Source organism: Cebidichthys violaceus, unplaced genomic scaffold, assembly GCF_023349555.1.
Source record: "Cebidichthys violaceus isolate CVI_PGR_0920_01 unplaced genomic scaffold, fCebVio1.0.p SCAF_14, whole genome shotgun sequence".
Taxonomy (NCBI): domain Eukaryota; kingdom Metazoa; phylum Chordata; class Actinopteri; order Perciformes; family Stichaeidae; genus Cebidichthys; species Cebidichthys violaceus.
The window spans coordinates 8,827,925-8,853,084 of record NW_027176307.1 but is presented as its reverse complement, the minus strand read 5'-3'; the positions used below and the strand labels follow the sequence as shown (position 1 = coordinate 8,853,084).

Genomic DNA, 25,160 nt, shown 5'->3' with positions numbered 1-25,160 from the left:
AGGTTCAGGGCCGGCATTCACACTTTTCACAGGGGGCTAAAGCTAATGCCAGCTCACCACGAGGAGGGAGTCCAATTTGAAGTGTGACTTCAACACCCTAAAAAGTGGGGTTTTGCTGTGGCTATTGTATTTAACAGAAACACAATCATTATGATAGTTCCATCGCATGTACTAACAACTCATTGCTACAAAGCTGGTAGTCACGGTCGGTCCTTCCAAAACTTTGGTATGGACTGAAATACCTCAACAATTATTGGATGAATTATACATGTTTTACAGACATTCATGGTTCCCAGAGGATGAATCCTCATGACTTTGGTGGTTTCCTGATTCTAGCGCCACCAGCAGGTCAAAGTTTTTACTTATCCAGTGAAATATATCTAAATCTAGTTGGATTGGCTCAACATTTTGCCCAAACGTCCAAGGCTCTCAGCTGGTGAGAGGTGCAGGAATGATTCCTAAAACCCAGAAATGAGTCAGCATTTCTGCTCTTCCGGTTCCCTCGTCTCGAAGTCACTGTGTTTTTTTGTTTGGTTGGATTCCTGAAATAAGGTCAGTGGTTAATATGTGCTTTCGAGATTTTATTGTTTTGTTCATCAAAATTCACCATAGGGGTATATACTGACGTATTCTATATTGTAGAGCAAAGCATTCAAATCATAGACGTCACCACGCCGACTCGTCCACCTTCTCAGCCTCATTGTGTTTACTCGCGCTGACTGTGGTGTAATTTGTATAAAGCCTAACATTAGCTTTTTACTTCTGCCGATTGCATTCACACTTCAAAAAATGATTAATTTGTAAAGATTATTTTGATAAACAAAAAGTGTAAATGTCAGAATTGTTGGTTCACCATAGTTTGTGAGATTATCAGTGAGATAATAACTTCTGAGAAAACACGTCATCCCTGCACCACTCATATACTACGTATACCAATGACTTTGATGATCCCCAGATATTTGTGGTTTGAGTCAAAGGACTAGACAATTATTTGATGGATTTCCATGAAATATGACGATCATGTCCCTATCAGGAAAATATCTGGTGATTCTAAGACATGATTCTAAGACAGTCCAAAAATATTAGTGGCCTGAACTCAATTTTGTAAAGGTCATCAAGAATATCTGTGCTCCATAGACAATGACACTGAATGTTCTGAGTATATGAGCACATTTTCTGTTTTTGAACCAAAACGGTAAACATGCACCTTCACGTGATACTTGTTTTGTCCCCGTCTTTCCTGTTTGTAATACCTCTGGATCTCCTCAACTGAACAATCAACATGTATCACTACAGAGAAAGCTCTCAGGACCCGTCTTGTTTTGCATCCTCAAACCTCCTGCGTGACTCACACAGACCCCAGACTGGTTGTGTACTTTGTCCATCGACTGCTTTACATTGTTCACTCTTTCATTCACAAGAAGAATAAAGTCTCCTATTCAGGTGCGGTGCCATCGCCACCAATGGACCCCCCCTCCCCGGCACAAACAACCTTATCGACCCGTGATCATCTCCACGGCACTGCTTTTCTCACTTGTTCTCAACTTGATCTTCTGGGGTAAACATCCAGTTCAATACGTTATTGTTCCCCCCTGACCTTGACAGCCGGTTTGGCGTCTAGGTTGCTGGGTTTTTATGGACACCTAAGACACAGGAATCCTGGATCAATCTCACGGTGGATGATGCATACTTTTAGAGCCCCATTAGCTGGCTCGATGAAGACGAAACCGATGGCGTAGGCGACGCCTCGCTACGTCAGCGCTGGAGGGGTCACGGGTTGTGTGGGGTTTTTGTGCGTAACAGAATGAGGGGAATCCACCCCTCTCTCTCTCTCTCTCTCTCTCTAGCCCTCCTCTATGTGAGTGGTGATATACAGGGGAAGGGAGGGGGGTGGTGGTGGGGGGACTGGAGGGTTGAGCCAGGAGGGAAGGGGTGTGCCATTATAAGAAGCCTCAGAGGAGGCATGCGTTCAGTTGTTGAAAGCCTTAGCCTAAGGATACGAGCTGAGCCACCAAAATTGTCCTGTAAGCAGCAGAAGGAGGACTCTGACAGAAGACCATTACGTCACAGACACAGGTAAGGAAGTACTCAAGTGTGACTTTTTTTGTTTGTTCATATGAGTATGAGTCTACCTGCGTGGAGAGACCGTGCAGTTCAACGAGTAAGAGCTGATAAAGAGACGCTTGTTCGGAGAGGAGAGAGCAGTTATTAGCAGAGGACTTGTTGTCTGGTGTATGCACAAACCAGCGGCTAATAGATCCTGGGGGAACGTCGGTGTAGGGCAACCACTGTTAGGATTCTCCCTCTTTCATGTCTAACCTTTTTTTTTTTTTTTTTTTAAACTGAGTTTTCTGCTTTGTCTGTTTCTGGCTTTGTATATTTGGGATTTTGATCTCATGAGGTGCCTCCTGTAAATAACCCTCCTCCCCTGCAGTAATCTTTTTTTCCATTACTCTGATTGTGTCCCTGCGGCTCTGAAGGTACCACAGTCACCGTCGGCAGTACCCACATCGCACCTGATTCTGACTTAATTAACAGGAGAGAAAGTCCCAAGTCGTGCTGAGAGAGCAGAGAGACACTTAATTTCACTTTGCATTTGGCTAAGGTGTACCTGACTTTAATCTAACACAAGTAGAGTGTACATATAAATATATTTAATACACAAATAAAATACAAAATCATTCAAATTGAGCTACATTGATACTAGAAAAAGTAAAAAAACAACAACTAATATATAAAGAAATTATATAAAGCAAATAGTTTTCACTTATATTAAAGCTAAATTGATCAAAACTGCACTGTTAGAAGTCAGAGAATGCCTCTCCAAAAGCAGCTTATTCATGGTTTGCCCTTTTGATAGATCATGGAGTATTATATGTCACATTAAATACATCACACAGAGGCTTCAAAGAAACGTTGACAAAAGCTATTTTATTTTACCTAAAGCAGCCCCAGAAGGATGAAAAAAACAAAAAGCTGGAGAAGCGAACCAGTTGAACGCTGTTATTATGCCAAGCGCATGATAATGATGATTTTAATGATAATGGTAATGAATGTGCATAATCTTTTCCCATTATCAGTAAAGGCGATAGTGGCGCAGACGGGAGAGAAAATGGGTGGTTAATGTGCCGTTCACAGATAGATGACTTCACTCAGGGGAAACGCTTCATGAGGACTATAACATGCTTACAGGACAGAGTCAGACATTTCACCGGCCCAATATATGAGATTTGTGTTCATTTTGTGTAACAATGTACCTTGGCTCCTTGTCTTATTATTGAAAGATCTATATTTATCTACCGGAGAGGCCTCTCAATATCTGATCTTTGAAACAATTAAAATTAGATCATTCAAAGATCCATAGTAAATACTATACTTTTTGTAAATATATATCATATAAATGTAAAATTGGTTTACCTCACACTGCTGCCAAAGAATGTCATAAATCATTCGCAATTCATTATTCCGTCCTGGTGCTTTGCCAGTACATGATGAGCATTCTCTCTCTAATCAGCTGATAAACGCTATTAGGATTTCTGCTGCCTGCGCTATGATTGAACTGATTACAGGTTTTTTTAGACTCTGAGTCAACATTCATTACGGCTGCTTGTAGTGTTTCACAAACACAAATCCTCTTGGTGATCACAGAATTATCTACTGCGGGAAACCAAGCAAAGTTAGCTCAAAAATTCCCCGTATCTGTCGCCCCCTCTCCCATCATGCACGAGTACTTTTGCAGTTCATCAATTTTTTCTCCGGCTTCACTGTCCTCACCTTGATAAAAGTGGCGAGCCTTGTCTGGCTGTGCTAGATTGCTTTCGCCCTCCGGCTCCATGTCCAATGGATTAGTGCAGGTGTCAACGCAGCTTAACAGCAACCAGATCAGTGATGACACCCTGTCAGCTAACACTCTGCACAATTTCAGCCACGCAGTCTGGGGACCGAGTGCACCATTAAGGGCGCGATGTCCCTGTTGTGTTAATAACCTTTTGTTTTCCAAAAGTCTACAGCTGATTCTGCTTTGACCATTGACACTTTAAAACGTAGTGTCTGTAGTTGAGCTTGATGTCACCATATTTAACCCCCCCCCCCCACGTCAGTGAACGCTACTTTCTTTTCTGGTCTCTTCAAAGTTTAACAAAAAAAATAGCAGAACAACCCTCTAAAACTTTAGTACAAAGAGTCAAGATTCATGTGAATGCAGCTCTCTGGGAACAGCGTCCGCCGTTTGTCTCTTCAAGAATATCAGCCAAATTGAAAGTTGAACTGTGCGGGTAGAGCATTATTTCAGAGCTATAAAACAAAGACTCCATGTGGACTGAATGAGATGATTGTTGGTGTGAGTTCCCCCTATGAACGACATTCTATGGTGGGGAGGATCTTCCCTCAGGTGCAAATATGTTCCCCAATTAAAAGAAACCCTGCGAGTGCAACTGATGGAAACAGTAGCAATGATATGCTCAATTGATCTGATATGATGGTGCCTTGAAAGGAATATGAAGGAGTATGAAGAGTATCTCCACTTAATACGTGTTTGTGAGAGCGTTATAGGCTATGCGGGATACGAGGTGAGAATCAGATTCAGTTTATCACATCTCCAATCAATCTGTGTGCTCCACGGTCTGAGATGAGAGTTCCTAAAGCTGGAAGTGTGATTCTATCAGCAGATGTGATGGCAGTAAGACAAAGACAATTCCCGAGACGAAACGTGTCTCTGTTGCATGTAATTGCAGCATCATCGCGACCTCAATGAGCTTCGCCTTTGACCCCCCCCCCCCCCCCCACGATGCTCACAGTTCATTCCCTTTCTGCGGTGACGATAACCAGGTTACTGTGCTGTGACGGGGCAGGTAATCTGGTCCACTCAAGAAAATCTGGTGGCGGACACGTCTAAATGGGATTAAGCACATTCTCTCAGATGAGTCATTTCAGGGACCCGTCCTGAACGCGAGGGAAGGGCGCAACTGCAAGCGCACCTTCTTCTCCCGCTCCTCATCTGAACTCTCCACTGAGTCACACACTGTTTATCTGAGGCTGTGCAGGCTGGATTTACACTGTAACATGATTCTGCGTGTGTGTGTGTGTGTGTGTGTGTGTGTGTAAATCCTCCTCAAACTGAAGGTTTTTGAAAGAGTAACTTGTTATCTGTGTTTGGACAGGAGTGGTCAAAGTTTGGTGTTGATTTTCTGTGGTACTGCACAACTCCTGTTGTTTTCTTTGGGCTTCTGTGGATGTGAGTTTTGAGTTCAGGGATGAATCGAGGCGATGCCAAGTTAGTGGCGGAATAGTTTCAGAAGAGAGTTCTTGTTGTTTTTCCATGTTAAATACAAAGAGCTCTGTGCTTTACTTTCTTGTTTTTGACTGATTTTAGTGTCTTTTTAGGACAATAAATTGTAGATAGAAATATTACCCGAAAACAAATAAGAGTCGTTTTTTCAGTCCTAAGGACTGTCTGCAAGGGTTCCTTTCAGGTTTCATATCACCCCGACAACTATAGACTTAACCATATAAGAAGTGGTTGTACTCGCCCATTGGTTTGTGGAATACAGTTTTGAAGCTTTGAGTTTGGCATTTTGGTCGTCGCCATCTTGGTTTTTGGAACCACTAACTGAAAACACTCTGTGGAAGGGTTTAAATTCTAAGATGAAATCACAGACAACTCCCAGACCAGACAACGCCGTGGTAGAGGCCTGTCAATCACAAGGTAGCCCTGCCCTAAAGCATACCCTGCTTTATGGTCTGTTTGACTCTAAGTGGACCATAATTTACTAAATGAACATCATGCTGTATTGAAGAAGACTTGAAACTAGAGATTGAGACCATAAACTCATGTTTACAATGTTTACTGAGGTAATAAATCAAGAGAAAAGTAGAGTCATTTTCTCATAGACTTCTACACAATCGGACTTCTTACCAAAGTGGTCTTGCATGAGGTCCAATGTTCAGAGAGGTTTTTGTTTGAAAATTGACCTAAAAGTGAGGGGGACGTTGGACCTCCATCCCCAGTGGAAATCAGGCTGGTTATTTGAATAACAACGTGGGAACAGAAATGTTCTCCGTACGGTTTGGGAAGAGCAGAATAACCAAAAACCAATCTGGAAATGATTCCATTAGGGCTGGACTTTTAAATGAGTTTATTGAGTACGGTCTAATTGCAGGCAATCAATGACCTATGAGAGATACACTATCTCATGTCAAAAGGCTGGCCTGATGAGTCACCATGTGAGCAGCATGTTGCAGAGAGCCTGGTTCAGAAGACGTCACTCATTTAAGGTTAACAGCCCTCTTCAATGTTGATTCTAGTAACAATTACAGTTAACGTGGGAGTGGAATTATTTTATAATTCTTATTTCTGTGTGCTGTTTTTCTACTGATCCTTCCATTTTCGAAACCATTTAAAATCCTAACGTACATTAAAGGGTCGCTGCGCCCCAAATTACAAAAGAACCTATTTTCTCATTACTTTTAGTGTATCTACCCAAGCAGAGTGTGATGGTTTTATTTCATGCAGGCTCTGAGATATCTGCCTCAGAGATGTCTGACTCCACCCTTAAACAATTGGGGTGAATGTTCCTGTTTATCTGGGAAATCAGTTTCCACTCGCTGAACTACACTATACCAAAGAAGTAGTCCTTATTTAATATTGTGTTCTATTGTCTCCTAGATACTATGCTTGCATAACTGTGTTTCTATGATGACGACATTTGCAACTCTTTTCTTGCCAAAGAAGTGCTTTAATTTTTGAACTGCATGGCAAAGAAGTTGGGCGCAGGAAATGCAGCACTATGACACTAGAGACCAGGGTTCACATCCTGTCTGTGGTTAGGTTCAGGCACCAAATGCATTGGATGTCTTATGTCTTTTTGGTATTAAACTAATAGTTGCTGTGAGCGAATATTGTATTGCAAGAGTAGTTATTGTGGGAGAAACAAATGAACATATCATTGAAACATGTAGTTTCTCCTTACATTTCAGTCTAAATGCATTTGTTGTATGTAGTACTAAAACTGTAAGCTCAGGTCAAATTACAATGAAACATATGTTCTGATCTACCCCTGGTGGTATACGGCCGTGCATGCTGATATATTAGGTTTGCTGTGCTCAGGTTTTCAGATGTCTGTCTCTGCCATTTCTTCCTTCACCTCAGGACAATGGAGGTGAACGGAGATGCATTTGTCGCTCTCACAGCATTTAAAAATGACAATTGGTATCAACAGTTTTCACAGTTTGGCAAAGTGTTGATTCTTTCTTTTTTATGAGCTTTCACAGCCTTACCTGTATTCTAACATTGTATTAGAATTGAGGGAGAAATACCAGAGACTGTTATTTAAAACCTGGATAAGGAAAACTATCTCCAAACCACTACGGATTACATTTTTCATTTGAGTAAACTAACCCTTTAAAATAATAGACTGTATTGATTTCACACGGGCGTCTGGAGAAATGTATCAGAACCACACTGGAGAAAACTATGAATTTTGAATCAGTATCACGAAGCCCGTCTTTGTCTTCCCCCAGCTCTCCACTCACACACTGAACTGCACTTTATTGGCCCGTTATCCCACATCAACGCGTTTTCAACAAGCAATTTTAAGCGAGTGTGAGGCGATAAAACACTCATGAATCTCCTCAGGTTATAAAGAATTAATCAGGCACCATTAATGGCCCTGCAAGAAGTAATAGGTAGAACAGGAATTGGAATTGTTTTCCCTTCATACAAAGTGACCACATCTTCACGCCGGCCATTTTTGGTGGCTCCTGGCTTCAGCTTGGCCTTATTTAAGGGGAGTGAGATCTACGCACCGCTGGAAGAGACTGGAAACCTCAGCAATATGGCATGAAAGATAAAAAAATAGATCCCAGTCACAATCCACAGATGGATTGGAAATGGAGATGAGTGGTGGAAGAAAAGGGGAGTGTTGAGGTAACGACGGAAACGTGGATGCAACAGGAAGCAGAGAGTCCTCTAAGTTATCTGTCCTTTGTGTTTTCCAGCTTCATGCAGGCGACTAATGGATGAGATAGAGGGAGGCAGAGCTTTGTCGGAGACGAGCGCCAAGCTTTTCTTCTCCCTCCCCCCCGTTCACATTCGTGACACTGTGGCCCCCTCTCCACTCTCCATTACAGCCGCTAATGTTGATTTATCCCAGCGGTAACTCTATTAATACACTTCGCTTTGCAACTTTGTGCGCGGTGTTCAGGCGGCTCGCATCCCGTGAGGCCATTGTTGACGGCAACGGGAGGGGGTCAAATAATTAAAGATGATCATATGGATATTGCAGTGTTTTACAATATGCATTAACAGCAAATGGAAATGAATGATGATATCGTTAGGCTGTATGAATACATTTAGAATCATATTATAATTCGAATTGCGGAGTCAAACAGGATACTGTTGACATAGTTAAGTATATTGTACATAGGATTTTCAAACTCAAAACTGCTTCAAAGTAATGAAATATACAATCCATTATTGAAAAACTTTATCTTAAATAACTTGTGTAAGCCACTTAAAGGGCCAGTGTGTAGCATTTAGAAGGTCTATCAGCAAAAATGGAGTATTATAATAATACGTTTTTTCTTTAGTGTTTAATCACCTGAAAATAAGAATCGTTGTGTTTTTGTTATCTTATTATGAGCCGTTATAGCTACATACGGAGCGGGTCCTCTTCACGGATGTGCCATGTTTCTACAGTAGCCCAGAACGGACAAACCAAACACTGACCCTAGATAGGCACATTTGCATTTTCACGTTATCGTGTCGGTCACCGTCCTCCATGCCTGACATTTCAGTCTGCTGCATTCCGCAACCTCACAGCTAGATGCTACCAAATACTGCACCTTTAAGAACTAATCTGTTCGTAAGAGTGGTTCTTGCATGAGGACTAATTGGCAAAGTCAAGAAAGTGGTGGGGGAAAAGAATCCAGCCACTCAACATTACTCCAGATATTCTTATGTATTTCAGGCTCAGACAAAAAACTGTTTCCAGAAAAACAAAATGCATGAGACAGGTGGTCCTTAAATGAATGCTCTGATTGCTTCCTGCGTGATTGAAAGGGGACAACATTTTCTCTCGAAAACATTTTCAGGGTCTTAGTTAACTCTAATGGAAGCATAAAAGAGTGTATTTGTTTTGGAAAGAACTGGGTAAAAGCATTCATTTGTGCAAGATGGAAAGGCTAATCTAAAAGTACAGGGACATCAAGCCCTTCGTTATGGTCCACTTTCATTTTGCTTTCATGCCAGCGTTAATTTTAGAGGGCGAGGTTGTTTGTATTTGTGAATGATGAAGATATATTTTCAAATGCAGCTCTTCCCAGGCTCCTGGACGGATTGTGCTATTTTGTTTCTATCTGGGGGAGAGTCTGGCATTCAAGGGCTTTCCTTTTACCCCTCGACCGCTTTATCCGTGGTCAGCGCATCATATATCAGCCCCCTGCACCCAGTCGAGTGCTAGCTCTGTCAGATAGATTATGCAAATGATATGAAAAGTTAAGGGTAGCTGAAATAGTATGCAAATTTATAGGGAAGGGTGGCGAAAATGGACCAGTGGCAATATCAAGACCAAGAGCTGTATCATTACTGGAATGGAGCAGAGAGAAGAGTGTGTAGGTTCATGGCTGAAAGTGTCTCAGATGTGAAGGGCACAGATTAAATTCAAATTATTGAGATTATGGTCATGTTGGTACTCTTTATTTCTGTCAGCAGCTGTTGGCCACAATAATCCATGCATGCCATGAAAAGTATGATAACCAAGACACGAGGGTACACAATAAATTACCAAAATGATTCTTATTCACTGGAGTGAATATATTGTATAGGTTGCTGTATATGTGATCAACAAGATATGACTTTTAGTAGTCAGATCACTGTATCTCCATTTAAAGGTAAGTAAGCCTCTCAATGGCTCTCAACATGGCGACGCCTGAGCCGACGGCTTCTAGCTAACGGTGCAAACAGTGCTAAAGGTGCAAACAGTGCTAATGGTGCTAACAGTGCTACAGACAGAGCTAACTGTGTTAACCGGAGGGGGGAGTCGGAAGGGTGGACGCTACGTTATCAGCTGTAACCTCTGTATGAGAGCAGCGGTGAGCTAACCAGTGGGGCACACTCACACGCGCTAAGACAGCAACTTACTTAGCAAATAGTTGTTTCCTGCTATATTAATGCTCTGAATGTCATATATTACTCCTTTTAAGAAGTGTTTCTATTTCAAATTGGCGACCTCATAACACTATCCTGTTATTTTTAACCTTGCCAACGTTGTCATGATCCCAGAATGTTTTCTTTCTTTAGAGACTGTGATTGTAACATACTTTAGTATTCTGCTCTTAAGAGAATGGAGAAAGCTCCAAAATAGGTTGTATAGACACGATGACATATGAAATTTAAGTAGATTAAGCTAACTTTAGCTTTTTTAGTTTCTATTTTTTGCACTGTGTTTAATGTTTAATGTTATGCACCACCCGTCATGTCAAATTCCTTGTATGTGCAACATACCGTGGCAAATAAAAGGTTCTGATTCTGATTCTGACACCAACTAGCATGCACAATGACAATTTTGATTGGGCCAGTAGTAATGTGTTCACCCTCTTAGTTTGGCCTGCCAGCATGGGACAGTACCCCACTTCATGACAATCCATCCAAACGGTTCTTGAGACATTTCATTCAAACGCATCCATGTCCACCTCACGGTAGCACGAGAGGAAAAGTTCACCTAAGTCATGGGATCCGTCCTCTAAGCGAAAACCATGAATGCCTGTATGAAATATTTCAGACTGGACCAAAGTGGTGGACTGACTGACCGACCTACATCGCCATACCTAGAACCTGACCTTTACAATGACGACCAAATGCTCTTCATCTGTAGTTTTTTTAAGAACTACACTGTGCTTGACTTGCATATTTCAGCAGGTGATATTTTTAAAGTTCATGACAAGTAGTACATAATATCCTCTGGCCTTGGCTGCTCTTCATTGAATAAAAATCAGTCAATTACAGGTGAACTCCAGCAATTTAGTATTGCACTTTACCAAAGTTGGGAGAGATTTGTCAAAATTGAAGCAGCAGAGGTTGAGATGTCCTGACTATTAGTCCCTAGTGTGGGTCAAGCTTCTTTAATACATTAAACCCTGACATAATGCAACTGAACATCTTCATTTATTAGATCCTCCCTGCCTCCTAAAAACCCACATCTCTCGTCTCTTGTCAAGCCCCAGCTGCGATAACCCTGGTGTTATTTGGGAACTCCTCCACTGCCACATAATATACTATTAAACTGTTTTCACAAGCAGACATTTCGAAATATCATTGCAGGGTAAACTATGGGTAAATAATGAATTACATTAATTATGGCCAGGTTCAATGTAGGTGGGCCTTTGTGCATGTAGGCTTTCTTCAATGGCTGTGACACACTAAATAGAACAGCACCATAATTGATTGTATCAGTCACACCTGTGTTTAACCTGCTATAACATGTGAAAATGGCTGCTAGGGAGGGGCATAGTGCTCCTCATAATAAGTAAACTGAACCTAATGTGTAAAATAAGTAGAGTGTCCCTTTAAAGGCAATATTTCATTAGTAAAACGTATACAGATGTGCCTTTTACATATGTAAATGATTGTGGTTTCTTCTCCTAATTTGAACAAAAACATTCTCATTTATCATTAATCACATGGTTGTAAAAGCAGAGATTCAGTATATTTCTTGCCTCAGTCAGCTTCTAATATGTTCATTAACTCTCTGTTGGAAAAAAGAAATCAGCTCACATCATTGCTCGGCTCCGTGTGCTTTTCCAGTCGGCTGCACTGATTCTGTATTCGCCGAAAACATCAACTGAGGCGTGCTGGTGATTTGATCTCAAAATGGAGGCAAACGTTGAAACTTGCCATATGCACTGTACCGTACCAAAACTACTACTGTTACTACTCCACATACATTCTCCTGTTAATGGGCTGTATTGCAGAGTAGTAAAGGGTTAAAGTGTGGGCACATAAGGTATGCAAACTGATTTGATTATGTAGTAAATAAACATTGAGCAAGTGCAGTCAGCCTAAACCCATGCTGTGTCAACGACTTGACCATCACAAATAACTACTACCAGCTCAATACTATACCCACTTTAGACATCGTGAGGCCACAGATTGATGACAAAGTAGCACCTTAACACTTAATATCCTTATCAATTGGGATGACTTCCATTCAAAAGAGAGCTGGCAGCAGACGGTGGCTTGGTAACTCCTTCCCTTCTCTGCGGGCTACTTGAAATTAATCAATAAATGCAACTTCACTCGTTATGGAAATTTAGTAAAAATCCCTTCAAAATTGCTTTGACACAGCTTAAAAAAAGTACACTCAAACTCAGTTAGAATGTTTTGTTTTATGCATGTGTCTTCATCAAATCATCCTTGAACATACTGAAGAAATTAGTGTTAAATACTGAAAAGCTCTTTTGTAAAATTAAAATGAAAAGCTTCTGATAATGTGCTGTTGTACCTCAGATAATCCAATGCTGTCCCCAAATTGTTTTGCAAAAAAACCAAATCCCACTTTTCTAATATGAGCCTCTGAATGTGTGAAGGCAAACAAATGGACATCCTTTGTCTAATTCTAAAGCTTCTGATGGACATTGCAGGACTTTTCATTAATAGTGTTGACAAAAAAGCTCCTATTAATACACTAGAATATTATTAATGTGTGAGAGCCACATCTTTGTAATGCAGGAGCGTATCCAGGGCCTAAACCATCACTTATGCTGCGCTGGTTTACTCATTTGTTCAACTCACTTAGTAGGGGCCACTCAAGGGAGCACATAACAATATCAAATGGGCTTAGTCAGCAGGCTAGGAAATGATCATTGCTCAAAACATCTCTGCAAGGCAAATGAACAGGTCCCTCTAATGATTTCCCATAAAGACGTTTCTATATTTCTAGATGAGCCGGGGTCACACACGACCTGTTTCATATGCTATTGACTACGAGTGGTAATGTGGTACTGTGGAAATGGTCACGGTGTGCTAGTTTTTACTTATTTTTACATCAGTGTACCCGTCGATACGACACCCGCTCTGTGTTTTGTAAAAGATTTCCATTCACTCTCATCACTCTGAGGTCTCTACCATGGCACTGGGTTGTCACTAGCTGTGACTGCTACCACATGGCCCTGTCTTCATCAAGCCTGTGAAAATATTTCCATTTGACCCGATTGGTGCTTGTGCGGGTCAACGGGATGTCAAAAGCTTTTTTTCATCTTCATGTGTGTGTTAGATGTGTTGGATTTGCAACTGTTTGTTAACAAGGTAGCCTTATTGATTTAGAAGACGATAATACATCAGCTTATTTCCGTTGCCCCCATGTGGCCAAAAAATAACGTAACAGGTTTAAAGGTGCCCTATACACTATTAGAAATAAAGCTGCTAACTAGAACCATATAGGGTTCTTTGGCTTGTCCTCATAGGAGAACCATTTTTGGTTCCTGGTAGAACCTACTGTAAAGGTTTCACCTGGAATTATTTCAGAGGTTTCTACCTTAAACCTAACATAAAGGAACATAAAGGGTTATACCTAGAACCATCTGTTAATGGTTCCACAGACAACCCTTATGGTGTAATGGTTCCGCCTAGAACCCTCTCTGGAGGTTCCATCCTGAACTTTTCCACCTGCATCAAGAACACACCCAGGGGGTTCTACCGGGACCCATTCTATACTTCTAAGGTTTCATCCAGAATCCAACCAGAGGGTTCCACCAAGAGCTCTCATATATTGAAAGGGTTACATCTGGAACCCACCCATGGGGTTCTACCGGTAACTTTTTTTGTGTTCCAAAGCTTTCATCCATAACCCCAAAGGCTGATGTGATGCTGCGCAAACCTAAACAATCGTGGTTCACAATTCCACATTCCACAGTTTTTAGTGGGCTGTGGGCTGGGCTGTGGGCGTTCCCTCACGAAGAGTTCTTCGAATGAAAAGTCTTACAAAGAACCCTTGGAAAACCCTTTCTTCAAAAAATGGTTCTTCAGGAGCAAATGGTTCTAGGTAGAACCTCAGGCCTTGAGTGAGAACCTGTTTGAAGCCGTTATTTCTAAGAGCGTACAATTTTCTTGAAAACAAACAAAAATTATGCTTTTATCCATTATTACTCACCAAAACACACTCAGTGTATCCTTGAGCTCCAGCAAACGTCTCGAATGCATTTAACCTCTTTGTTAAACATTTGTAGGCAAAGTATTTTAGATACAGCCTTGTTTACTTGCGGTCTTCTTATTCACTTCCTCTGGCACATTGCCGCATATCCTGCCCTGGTGTTTCACCACCTGTTGATCAGTGTGACACCAGTGTGACACCATTGGTAGGGCTGAATCCCGTGTGGATGTGGTTACTTGTGCGGGCATGAGATATACAAAACAGGCACTTGCTTATAAAAAAAACTCAGCAGGGAGCCTTAGAGTTACTTAATAATTGTTAAATACCTGTACATAAAGGACATGTTGATTCATCTTAGCTATGGTCTTGGCTCATAAACATGCAGAGGCCGTATGTTTCTGGTGAGGCAGCAGGGCAGAAGCAATCTGTTATGTTCTGAGTGGCTGTTGATTCTTTGTTATCTCTGTGTTATGGGATGATACAGTGGTGAGTGACAGGATAGATGGGGGTCAGGGAGTGGAGGTCAGGCACCAAACACTGTGCACCTGGTTCACAGCTTTGCAGCCCCCATACCAAGGGGTTTTTGTTGATACAGGGCATGACCCATGGTGTCTACGATGTCTTCGGGCACAGATCTGCTCATTTCTGCTGTCTGATTTCCGGCAGTGATACAACGCTGCAGCCTGTAGTGGCTTGCTTCCTGCCCACTGGAAAATACCCATTTTCTCATTTATTGCCTGAGGTTGTACTCTCTCTCCAACCCACCCACATTGTCCATCCCCTGATGTTGGCTCCCACCACCAACGCTTTGACTGACCGCCCAAATCCAGCTGATGATTCCTATAAACTGGAACTGATGCAATGCTCCTGTCACTCCGTCTGCTTTCTCCCTGTAGGCTGGACCCACATCCCAAAAGGCTTTATCTTCCAGATTCTCCAGCTGGTGACCCTTTGTTTTAGACTCTTCCCTTGTACCTGCTGGACTCCCTGCCCGTCTGGCTGTGCTGAGCGATGAAGATTCCTCTGTGGTGCCTGGTGGTGCTGCTGGCAAGTCTCTTCACCCCTGGACGCAGCGACTGCCAGGGGGAATGTGTGGCCTGCGGTGTGCTCCTGCAGCAGCAGCAGCTGCAGCAAGTCTTCAACACCATGGTGAGTATTTGTGTGTGTGTGTGTGTGTGTGTGTGTGTGTATGTGTCATTGTTTGTCGTCGTGAGTCACTGTTGATAAGAGCATCCGCCTTGTAGTGTGTGTGCCAGTGTGGGTACAGTGTCACCCTGATGGAGGTGTGTTTGTGTTTGTGATTCTCTTGAGTTATTTTAAGGCACCATAAGAGCTTCTGCTTAATTTGTTGTTGAGCACTTTGTTGACCTGTGTATTAGGGAGTTAATATGAGGGTAGAATGATGTGATTATAGTAGTTTTATTGTGCAATGAAGGCTAATTTTTCAAAACAGGCCCCAAAAGTAAACAAGTAAATATTTTCTGTCAATTAAAGCCAAAAAGCCTCTCACCAAATCTTTAAAACTATATTTTCAGGTTGTAAACTTCCAAACTAGAAGGACTAGAAAAATGTAATAAAAATCAAAGACTATAATAAATTATACATAATAGAGGGAATATCTTTCCACTAGAATAAAAAAAAAGGAAGTTCCATACTTTGTAGGAAAATTTGAGTGAACTGACATTTAAATGAATGACAGAACTGCCCGTGTTTGTTTGCCGAGCCATGCTAGCAGCTCTGTGAGGCTGTTCATAGGCACAGTGGTGCTTTGAGCGAAACGCTAACATCGGCAAGTTTGATCAAGTGCAATGTTTAAAGGTGCAATGTACGGGATCAGGAGCATACTGTATCTGCTTCCACACGGCTCTTACCACAACTAGCAACAGCTAGCAAGCAGCTAACAGTGCTGAGAGTTCAAACTACGACAAATGTGCTAACAGAGCGAACAGTGTTTACCTAAGGGGGAACCATAGGGTGGGCGCTACGCTTCTGCAACAACACCGTTGGTCAGGCCTACATTTGGGGGGACGTTGTACTAAGAAGAAATTTAAAAACTCCTCGTGACTCTAGAGGAACGGTCAGGGGATCCAAAAAGTCCTTAAGCTTGATTTTCAGCGAAAGGGGGTCGAGCTAAAACGAAACAAATACAAGGCAGTTTTTTTCTGAGCTGCCCAACAGTTGGCATTTACATTTCAACCAGACAAAATTGTTGTTATTTCTGTCTAATAGTGGAAGAGGGGATTATTTGCACATGTAAGTATCTACGGCACTTCGTGATCAACATGACGATACCAGCCTCGCCACTGAGAGAGTGCGATTGCTCTCCGAACTCGAACCGAAACCCCAGTGCAGCCCACAATCTCATTTCCAAACAGTGCGAGACGCAGCGGGTAAAAATAGTCCGTGGGCGTCCATGAATAGCTGTAGGATGGCTAATTTAGCTGATAATGATGCAGAGAAAGACAGCTGGGACCTTTTTGGGAGTTGTAATAGAACTCTATAATTGACTGCTGCTCTGTATCATCAGCCCAGGCTTACATTGGTGACTGACACATTTTATCAGCTCCTCATTGTGTTTGCCGCTTTCCCATTGAGCCACAGATGGAATCCACTGAGCAATTCCATTGTTTCCCTCTCCAGACCGCAAGAGTGTGTGTGTGAAGCCGCCGGTGTGTGTTATAATGTCAGGACTCATTGATTTATTAGTGCACACACCTACACACTCGTGAACGTGTCCACACATGCACCCAGACATACACACATACACACACACACACACGGAGCTTTTCATAGCATCATCCCTTCCAATGACTACACTCATTGTGTAATGCTAATCTTAAGGGTAAATGCCAACTTTTGTTTACATTTGTGCTAATCATCTGTGCTGCAGTTATTATTTACATAATTCTGAGCAGCTTCTGCACATTGTCTTTGTATATATATGAATTTTCTTACTTTCCATAGAGGCCTTTTGGCATTACACAATACTGTCTGTTATGCAAGCACACATTTCTACTCTAGATTCAACTATACTGTCGTTGCACACAGTAAGTACCAGTACAACGAAATAGAGTCAAGCATCTAACCAGATCAGTAATGTACAGAATGATCAATAGACCAATGAAGCTGTGATGGAAAGAAGAGACATAAAACGTAAAGCAGCTATGACACAACCTGATGAATAGTATGTACAGTAAAATGTGTCTGGTTGTTATAAATATAGAGCCTGAGCATTTTTTGGGGACCTACACAATATTCAACCACAGACAGTATACAAGAAGAGGACATATTCACCGTGACGTTACCGGTCGGTTTGCAGACAGCCGTGTTTATGGGATCATATGGGATGACCGTGGATAAGTGGAGAGTAGGGCCTCCTTTCAATCAGAGGGTCGGCGGTTCGATCCCTGGTCTAGTCTCATGTCAATGTGTCCTTGAGCAAAACACTTAACCCCAAAATGTCTCCCGTAGCTGCGTCTATGGTGTGTAGATAGATACTGAATTATAAGTCACTTTGGATAAAAGCGTCTGCTAAATAACCGTAATGTAATGTGTTGAAGCCTTGAGTTCGGGTCGCCATCTTGGATTTTGGCCCGAGCGTGTGCTGTCACTTTATCACACATATTCCTTTTTTTTAGTCATTAATCCCAGATGTTTGGGTTCTTTTTGTTACATACTGATCAGTCCAGACAACAATTTTCAAAACTGGACGATTTTGCAAAAATCCTGGATCATGTTACTTTATCCTTTTCACTTGTCCATGTTGTTTTTGTGTGTGCTTGAATATCAATTTCAGCCCGATGTTTTAGTTAATTTGATACATTGTAAATTAAGGGGTATACAAGTTTAGTTTGATTGTTTTATGGGTTCATGGAATTTTTTGTTGTACTGCCTTGGATGTTGTGGTCCTGCTCGGCTGCTCAATCAAGGAGAGTGTGAATAGGTTTGCCTAATTATGTCCTCTTAGCAGGGGAGGGTTGGGCACTGTTGAGATGTAGGATATAGTTAATGTAGTTCTGCAATAAATGGCATTCTGCTTGGTTTAGCCCACCATACACTTGCATATCTGGGTTGGTGATAAATTCTAGTTAGGTGAGGCTGAGAAGTTAAAATCCTAGAGCAATACTCCTGCTTATCAACTGGGTTCTTCAACATTTCGTTTTAAAGTTTTCTGATGCCAAACCATCTCATTTGCCCCATCATATGGGGTGGTGGCACTGCAGTCCAATGCCAATGTCTTTAGAGTTCCCGCTGTCTACCACAGGGATGGGAACTACAGTATGGTGGTTATGACAAATATGGTTAGGGTTAAGTAACTGCAACACTTGGTTGAGGGTAGGGTAGGGTTGTTGTAGAGGCTGCAAAGCCAAATGCTAATTGTCGGCGTGTGACGGTAGGTAAACTTAAGACTCCTGCATGACAGATATGTTACACGTATGTTTGTTATGTAATAAATATGCGTTACTTATAAGTTACATAACAAGACTAAGGTAAACCAAATCAACATTGACTTGGTTTCACAGCAGTCTCTCAGGTGAAAGTCCTGTGTTTGTTTGAGCCATTGGACCTCCCCTCACACCCTCACTACGTGGCTCTTTATACTCTGTCAGTAGCTCTGACCATCAAATAATGACGCAGTTGGGTTTACATTGGAGTTGTACAGCATACGTGCTGACGGTTGCAGCATTAACATGGCCATCATCCATTCATGTGTACAGACTCCTGGATGGCACCAAGGGGTGACCCTTACCCCTCCTGTTCTAGCCACTAGATACAGCCCTGTAAAGTGAGGAGTTTCTTCAACAACAGAATTACTTTATTTGACGGATGGCAGAACATGTGACAAAGGTCCCCCTCCAGACTTGATGTAAGGAGTCTAACCTTGACATTATATTTACCGGCCCTGAACCTAACTCTTCTGACAAAATAAAGCCTTTGAAGCTTCCTCACTACGGAGGATTCTCACAGCCTATTCATCCTCTGGCCCTCACAAGTATATAAATACATCACTGCGTGCGCACGCACGCACACACACACACACACACACACACACACACACACACACACACACACACACACACACACACATCTTGTCTCACTCATAAACTCCTTTAGATTGCTCCATTGATCTGACGTGGAGAATCCCCTGGTGTGCTCATTTCATTTACGATGGATAATTAATTTCCGCTGATAGATTCACAGCGGAACTCCCTCTTCTCCCAGTCCTTTGATGTGAGCAGGTTTTTCCGATAACAATGCAATTTATCTCATTTGTGGAAGATTTGACGAGTAAATGGGATTTGCTTCTTACCTCAAACTGAAATTTAACTCGGAGGGCACGGGAGTTCAAGAAAATGGAGTTAGGAGAGATGTGTGTGCATGAGCTGCAGCCTGTTTACCCTGTCTGAAGAGAAAGTAGTGCATTGTGGTTTCCTATGTTCAAGGGCATACATGATCAATTCAGTGTTATTTTAAGTGTGTCAGCAGGTGAAAAAGTGTTTTCACCAAAGACAATGAAAAAAATCAGATCATATCACTGATTAAACAAACTTTAAATGTTCTTCATACGTCCTTACCTTCACACTGGTACAGGACTGTGAGTGTTCAGGCATGACGCCCAAATGACAGGTGTGATGATAATAAGACAGGAAGGTCATTAGAGCTGCAGAGAGTCAGTGATTCAGCTCTGAGAAGTCCATTCTATATAAAAAATACCATATATGTCATTTTAAGAGCAAATATATCATTACCAGAAATTGAAGAGCCGACCTGAAAAAGATTTGACATAATTTACCTGCTGTCCTTCAAACTGATTTGTAATTTCTTCCAATTATGTACTGTCAATCATTTTTGCAGAACTGGATGTCACATTTACAAAATGATGGACATACGCGACTTTTCATATATACGCCGAACACGGCGGGAACAACGCCCGGTAACTCCCATGACATCAAGGCCATCCAGGTCAGGAGACTACTCTCTCAGCCTGGGTCTGGTTGTAGCCTGCGGCAAAATAGTAACGAAAGAAAGTCCACTTCAAACAAAGGATCTGACAATATGTTCATAAATGGCAATAATAATGACAAACCCACCGAGAAATAATACTGAACTCTGCAAACTACCTCAGCTCCAAGCAGTATTTTAGCAACTTCCAGCTAATTGTTTTGTGTTTTCCGGCCCAAAAACCTTTGGTTCAGTCCCTGGGCTCCTATCAGCCATACTTCTAGATGCAATATCTGTTAAACCTTCAATGTACTGACCAGCAAACAAAGTCCGTGACTAGATATTGATCATGAGCTGCGTTGCCGCTGCATTGTACGGCAGAACCTGACTCACTTGGAACCGTGTCCTTTTGTGTTTCCATTAGAAAAAGTTGTGGATAGTACCTGGAACCTGGTACTTTATTTTGGTAAGACCTCGGTCGAGGTTCCAAGTGAGCTGAGCCGATTCTCATTGCAAACACCCAAGCTACCAGCAATAGCAACGGTAATTCTTTATTTACTCAACCCAGATTTTTACGAAAATTGGCAGCCCGCAAAACTCCGCGGTGTACACTACGTACAGAGGTTCCTCGGTCTGGTTGACGATGAAAAGATCCAGCACAGAGTTTTGCGTTGAAGATGATGTTGCTGCAGTTTGACATTGGCATTGCTATGACCGTCAGCTATCGTAGAATCCCACCTACACTGAGAGGTTACTATCTGCAGTGGGAAATGAACTAGAGAAAAGCACCATGGTAAAAGTGAGTCGAGTGGAGCCGAACCATGCAGTGGAAGGGAGGCATTGGTGGAGCATTGAGCAGCTAAAGAGACAGTTTCTCAAAAACTGGTGAAGACCAAAACAGAGCTCTAAGGAGAGCACATATTACATTACACACTTACATTCATCAGGTAGCGGATGCTAATGCTGCTGCATGTCTGCTGTATGTGTGAAAAGGCTGGAAAAACTTGCTAATAGTTAACTTTATAAGAGTGTACTGTGTTAAACATGTGTTATATTCAGCTTTTTGTTGAGTTTAGCCCCCAAACGGAAAACATGAATTCAGCTTTAATTATTTACATTCAACCAAGATAATAATAATGTTGACAACTATAATAAAATCTATTTGATAATGAACTCATCACTCTCATAGGCTACGATGCTGCCATGGTCTGTTTTGCAATATCTTGGTGATGTATAAAGCATCAAAAAACATACTTAAGATCAAGTCTGTCTGTGCTTATGCTTCTAAGGAATAACAAAGTATGTATTCCTGGCTAGTGAGAGTTTAAGCCTCACTAACATGGAGTACTTGTTAGTGAGGCCACCGTGTGTTACTTTAGGTTTCCATATGACAAAGCATCAATACTCAAATGAAACAGTAAGAGCCTCAGCAGCCTACAGAGCAGGTACATCTAGGTATTCAGTTCCTTCTCAGGCTTTAGAACTGGTTCCTCTTCAAACTATCCACCGATGACACGGCTAGAAACGGTTTCAACATTCTGATTTTTGTATCATTCTCTGGATTGATGAATTCAAGCGGATCCTTGAATGCACTGCCTTGACCCGTCCCTCTCTCTTCTCCCTCTGCAGGTGTGCTTGTTGGAGTGTGAGGGTCACGTCTCCTCCTCACTAACATGGGAGGTGTGTCAACGTGCCGTGAAGCTGTCCCGCCATCCAACACTGTCAGAGGGGGGCGCTCTGTTCAAGAGAACGGGAGAGGAGCTGGAGCTGACCTCTCTCGACCTGAACTCTGACAGTGAGCTGCTGCAGTCGGCAGCCGCAGAGCGCTTCGCGGAGGGGGAGCGGGACGAGGCGCCCTTTGAGCAGCGCAGTGTCCAGTATGACTCATCGCTGCTGGAATCCTCCGAGGAGGGGGAGGGCCTGCGGAGCCCGGATCTGAGTCTGGCAGACGGCGAGAGAAAGCCGAGGGAGGAGAGGAACGTGGGGAGCGACGGCCAGCAGGAAGGGTTGAGCGAGGATGAGGGCTCGGAGGCCGTCGCCTTGTCCAAACGCTTCGGCGGCTTTCAGAGGGGGCGCCACGGGTACAGGAAGCTGATTGGCTCACCCATGAGGCCCCTACAAAAGCGCTACGGCGGGTTCATAGGCGTCCGGAAATCCGCCCGCAAGTGGAACAGTCAAAAACGGGTGAACCAGCTGCTCAGGCAGTACCTGGGCATGAGGAGCAGCCGCAGCGGCAGGCTCAACAACACCCCCGTAACTCGGGTTTGGAGGCAAAACCAACTGTAATGTGTTTCCGTTTGACCTCGCCACCCCAGTTACCTCAACCAATCACATTTTCATCAGCTCACTCACACTTTGAAGAGCGATGTCGCCATCGTCACCAGAGGAACAGACTCCGCCATCTCGCCGCACCTCTCTCTGTGTCTCTAAGTAACGAGGAGTGTTTTTTGACCGTGATGTCCTTCTTATCAAGCACATGTTCATGCCATTCTGTGAAATAAAAGAATTAGAGAAGTGCAATCGAATATATATTTTTGTGTGTCGGCATAATAAGAAAAAGGGCCAAATGAGATTGTAAAAGTGGTTCACTGCGAGCTTTTCACCAGAGGTGAGACCTGAGGGCGGGACATTTAAAATCACGCTGAATGCACTTTCATGCATGTGTGGATGGATGCTTTGTTTTGCACTCCGTGTTATGTGGGTTGTTACTGATGTCCAGCTTTCATGTGATGGACCTATTTGTTACTACATAGGTTTCCCCTTTTTAAATGGTATTTTGGGACAAAACAAATCACAAACAATTATTATTATTAATATTATTATTTCTGATTGTTCAGTCAGATGGTTGGACACTGCTGAAGCACAAAATGTTCATTACTGATAAAAGAATCAAATTTTCTGCTTAAGGAACTTAATTAATTAAACACAATGGATGTGAAGTTTTTAATTTTAAAGCTCACTAAAACTCTGGATCTCTCCTAAAAAGAGGCATTGTTCCCATTGCTTCATTCTGAGATTTGACAAAAGAAATGTGTTTTTCCTCTCTATCGTATTCTAATTCCGCACCATTTGATGGGGGGGGGGTTCTCTTCCAGGAAGCAGCAGGTTGGCAGGCTCACTAGGGCTCCTCTCAGTGGAACAATACTGCCCTCTACTGTTTATTTTGATACTGACGGCCGTGTCCTCAGTAAGATTTCATGCAAATCTTTGGATTTTTCTGCAATTACAGTGAAATGATAACTAACAAAAGATGTCAAACATACAGATACACTTGATTTATGGCTGATATGTCCTTCCCAGTTGAACTGAAATATCAGAAAGTTCCTGAAAGACAGAGAAAAATAGTATCCCTCATTCTCAGACAGTATTAGTAGTGTCTGTCTATAGCCAACCATCTCAGGGACTGTACAACAATGATTTGGGTGAGGATGGGGGCTGAACCTTATAGTTCCCCTTTTATAAACACAAAGCCTCCAAAGTAATTGAATTAGTACAGTTCATGGCACTATTAACAACTCTTAACACTCTAAGGTAAAGTGTGGAGAATTGACTCTTCTCTAAGTCCCGCCCTCAAACGCCAACTGGCTAATCATAACGCAGCGTGGTTTCAAATCTTTTTCATGTTATTAAGGCTGGTTAAGTGGATTTGGAGCTCGCCCTGGTTAAACGTATAATAGTGACACTCGTTACCCGGGGCGGTTGGAAGGAGATATACGTTTCTACATAAAACCCTGTGGAGCTAACGTACAGAAGCTATACTGAATGTATACACAGGCTGCTTTAGCTTTGTAATGATTGTAACAGTGAATAAAGACTTACTAGGCTTTATAGGAACAGTGTTGTTCTGTCTGGATCACCAGGTGATGTGGTGGTTCACTCTAACTCTGTGTTCTGTAGCTTTAGCTTCTATCTTTCTCTTTTTAACTGCTGAAGTTGTAAATGTCCAGATGTCAATATCCTTCAAACACAGTGTAGACCCTCCCTCTGCTTCTCTAGGAAACCAATTTCTTTGTTTTCAAAAAACTAGACTATGTCTTCATGGAGTGCAGTTAGTGACAGTGTGGGCACCGTGGTAACTCTGACAGCTTGACGGAGTAGCAGGGGGCAGGGCTTAACAACAGTGTACCTAGATTTAACCCATAATATGTGATTATAGCAATAATCTTACAGCCTTGAATTTGCACCTTAGAAGTTCCGGAGTTGTTTTATAAATTGCAAGTCCTCCCCGCATGCAGATTCCAAATATTCCAATTCTATTTCATCCAATCATTTTCGTACAGTCCCTAACTTACCCTGCAACTCTAGAAATGAGGGAGCAAAAATTGAAAGTGATGTGGAGGCATAACCTCCCTCCACCCGGGGACACTTGGTCATGTCACTGTAGTCCAGAAGTGCATGAAGCTGGAAACTGGCAGGGCCGCTGGGTGTGTATCGCACTGTTGGATGAGAAAGGAGGTCTAAGCGACACCCACCCTGGAAACCACCCTCCTAATATCCCATTTAAGATCAGGGGGGGGTGAAATTAAGTGAAAAGTGCATGTCAGCTGTGGTCATTATTATACAGAATAACACGTGAACACGCTTGGGTGAAAACATGTTAATTTGTCCTGCCCATCAACACATTTCCCTCCACTCGCAGGTTACATTCATTCTTTTGCATCTTAATAGCGTTTAAGTGTTTATTAGTGTTTCAATTACGAGGTGTAATAACGTATGAGTGCGTGGGTGACTGCAGTGTGACTGTGCACGTGCATGTGTGCGATTCTCTGTCAACCCAACACAAAAAAAAATGGAAATTGTGAATACAGTGTACATTTCAGACTACATTTCTAACATTATACCATTGTTCTGAGTCTTCATACAAAATGTGTATAGAGAAAACTACAATAAAACAGTTTGCTATTTCTTTTGTGGACTGTCATGCAGAAAGAAAAAACAACAACTACCAAACACTTTTCAAATTCTCAGTGCTTTTTAATTTGTGTTTGACAATATATTTTCTCTTTTTTTTTTGTATTGCTTTTACAAACTCATTTACCTAATGCTAGTCCCACTGCCATGACTCCATAGCTT

General features: G+C 42.2%; 1 protein-coding gene across 1 annotated transcript; it reads left to right on the top strand.

The window, feature by feature from the left end:
• The first annotated feature begins 1,981 nt into the window (after nucleotides 1-1,981).
• pnocb (prepronociceptin b) lies at nucleotides 1,982-24,993 on the top strand. Its single transcript, XM_068708708.1, has 3 exons — nucleotides 1,982-2,076; nucleotides 15,041-15,293; nucleotides 21,717-24,993. Exons 2-3 carry the CDS (start codon nucleotides 15,156-15,158, stop codon nucleotides 22,371-22,373), a joined length of 795 nt encoding a protein of 264 aa, XP_068564809.1. The 5' UTR covers nucleotides 1,982-2,076; nucleotides 15,041-15,155; the 3' UTR covers nucleotides 22,374-24,993.
• Nucleotides 24,994-25,160: the final 167 nt, after the last annotated feature.

Excerpts from the sequence above, each read along its gene's own strand:
- pnocb (XM_068708708.1), top strand. The coding sequence starts at position 15,156 with ATGAAGATTCCTCTGTGGTGCCTGGTGGTGCTGCTGGCAAGTCTCTTC. Across the intron at positions 15,294-21,716 it reads AGCAAGTCTTCAACACCATG|GTGTGCTTGTTGGAGTGTGA; the intron begins GTGAGTATTTGT and ends CTCCCTCTGCAG.